The sequence below is a fragment of the Aplysia californica genome, unplaced genomic scaffold (assembly GCF_000002075.1).
Source record: "Aplysia californica isolate F4 #8 unplaced genomic scaffold, AplCal3.0 scaffold00420, whole genome shotgun sequence".
In the NCBI taxonomy this organism is placed as follows: domain Eukaryota; kingdom Metazoa; phylum Mollusca; class Gastropoda; order Aplysiida; family Aplysiidae; genus Aplysia; species Aplysia californica.
The window spans coordinates 326,542-327,628 of record NW_004797690.1 but is presented as its reverse complement, the minus strand read 5'-3'; the positions used below and the strand labels follow the sequence as shown (position 1 = coordinate 327,628).

Here is a 1,087-nt window from a genome sequence, read left to right as displayed (position 1 = left end):
TAAGAGTAGGCTTCGGCCGCCACCCGGGCAAAATTCAAAATTTCCTACCAACTGAAAATATTAGGAGTGTCCCGCGCGCTCATATGACCTATGCAGTGGCGAGCGCCGTAAAACACTTTACAAAAACAGAACAAACAATAAAATGTTGTTTTTTTAAACTGAACATTTGCTTCGGTTGTTTTTTTTAGATGCTTCAACAAGAAGGTGACACATACTTCCTCTTTGGCTGCCTGGTTCCCGCTTCTACATTTGACCTTTCTTTTGCTGCCTGAGTTTGTTTCGCTCTCCACTCTCGGTTTCGTTCCGAGCTCATATGACCTTATGCAGCTGCGAGCGCCGTAAAACCTTATTTAAACTAAGACTTAACTGTTCCGGTACAACAAAAGGTGACACATACCTTCTCTTTTGCTGCCTGATTCTCGCTGCTACTTTTGACCTCTCTTTTGCTTCCTGTGTTTGTCTCGCTCTCCACTCTCGGGTTTGTTCCTTCTGCTTTGCTCTCATCTCTTGATGACGTTGGGGATCTTTGCGGAGTCTGATCTTGTATTCTCGGCACTTTTCCGCATTTGTCTTCGCTGTTTTCTTCGCTGTTGCTGGTAGACGGCGACGCAAGCCTGGAGTGAAAAAAAATTCAAACATCAATAAATCAGTGGTGTCTGGGAAAATCTCTTCCACAAATATGATAAGCGAGCGGTACATCATACATGTGTGTGTAATATTCCAGACCAGAGATTGTTTGTCGGTGGTTGGCGGATGCTGTAGTGTGGCTTGCTCCTTCTTTTTCTATCTAACTTTCATCGTCCTTATCACTCCTCCTTCTTTTTCTATCTAATTTTCATCGTCCTTATCTCTCCTCCTTCTGCTTTGTATGTTTATAACTCCTGTGTAACTCTTCTTATCTTCGACCCTAATATGACCTTATAGTGTTGCAAGTACCGTGAAACTCTTACTAAAACAAACGATTGTTCTCAATGCTGACCAATGTAGAACATACCCTGTTGATAATATCATTAATGAATGGTCCGTTAGTGTCTGGCGATGACTAATACTACTACACGGCATCATATTATTTCTCAAGCGAACCCCC

At 42.5% G+C, this 1,087-nt stretch overlaps 1 protein-coding gene across 1 annotated transcript in view; it reads right to left on the bottom strand.

The window, feature by feature from the left end:
- The window catches only part of LOC101849632 (vicilin-like seed storage protein At2g18540), a 3,421-nt gene that overhangs the window by 2,144 nt on the left and 190 nt on the right, over nt 1-1,087 (bottom strand). The window contains exon 2 of the mRNA XM_013085947.2: nt 398-614. Within this exon, the coding sequence (XP_012941401.2) occupies nt 398-614 (217 nt within the window). The remainder of the gene's footprint in view (nt 1-397; nt 615-1,087) is intronic.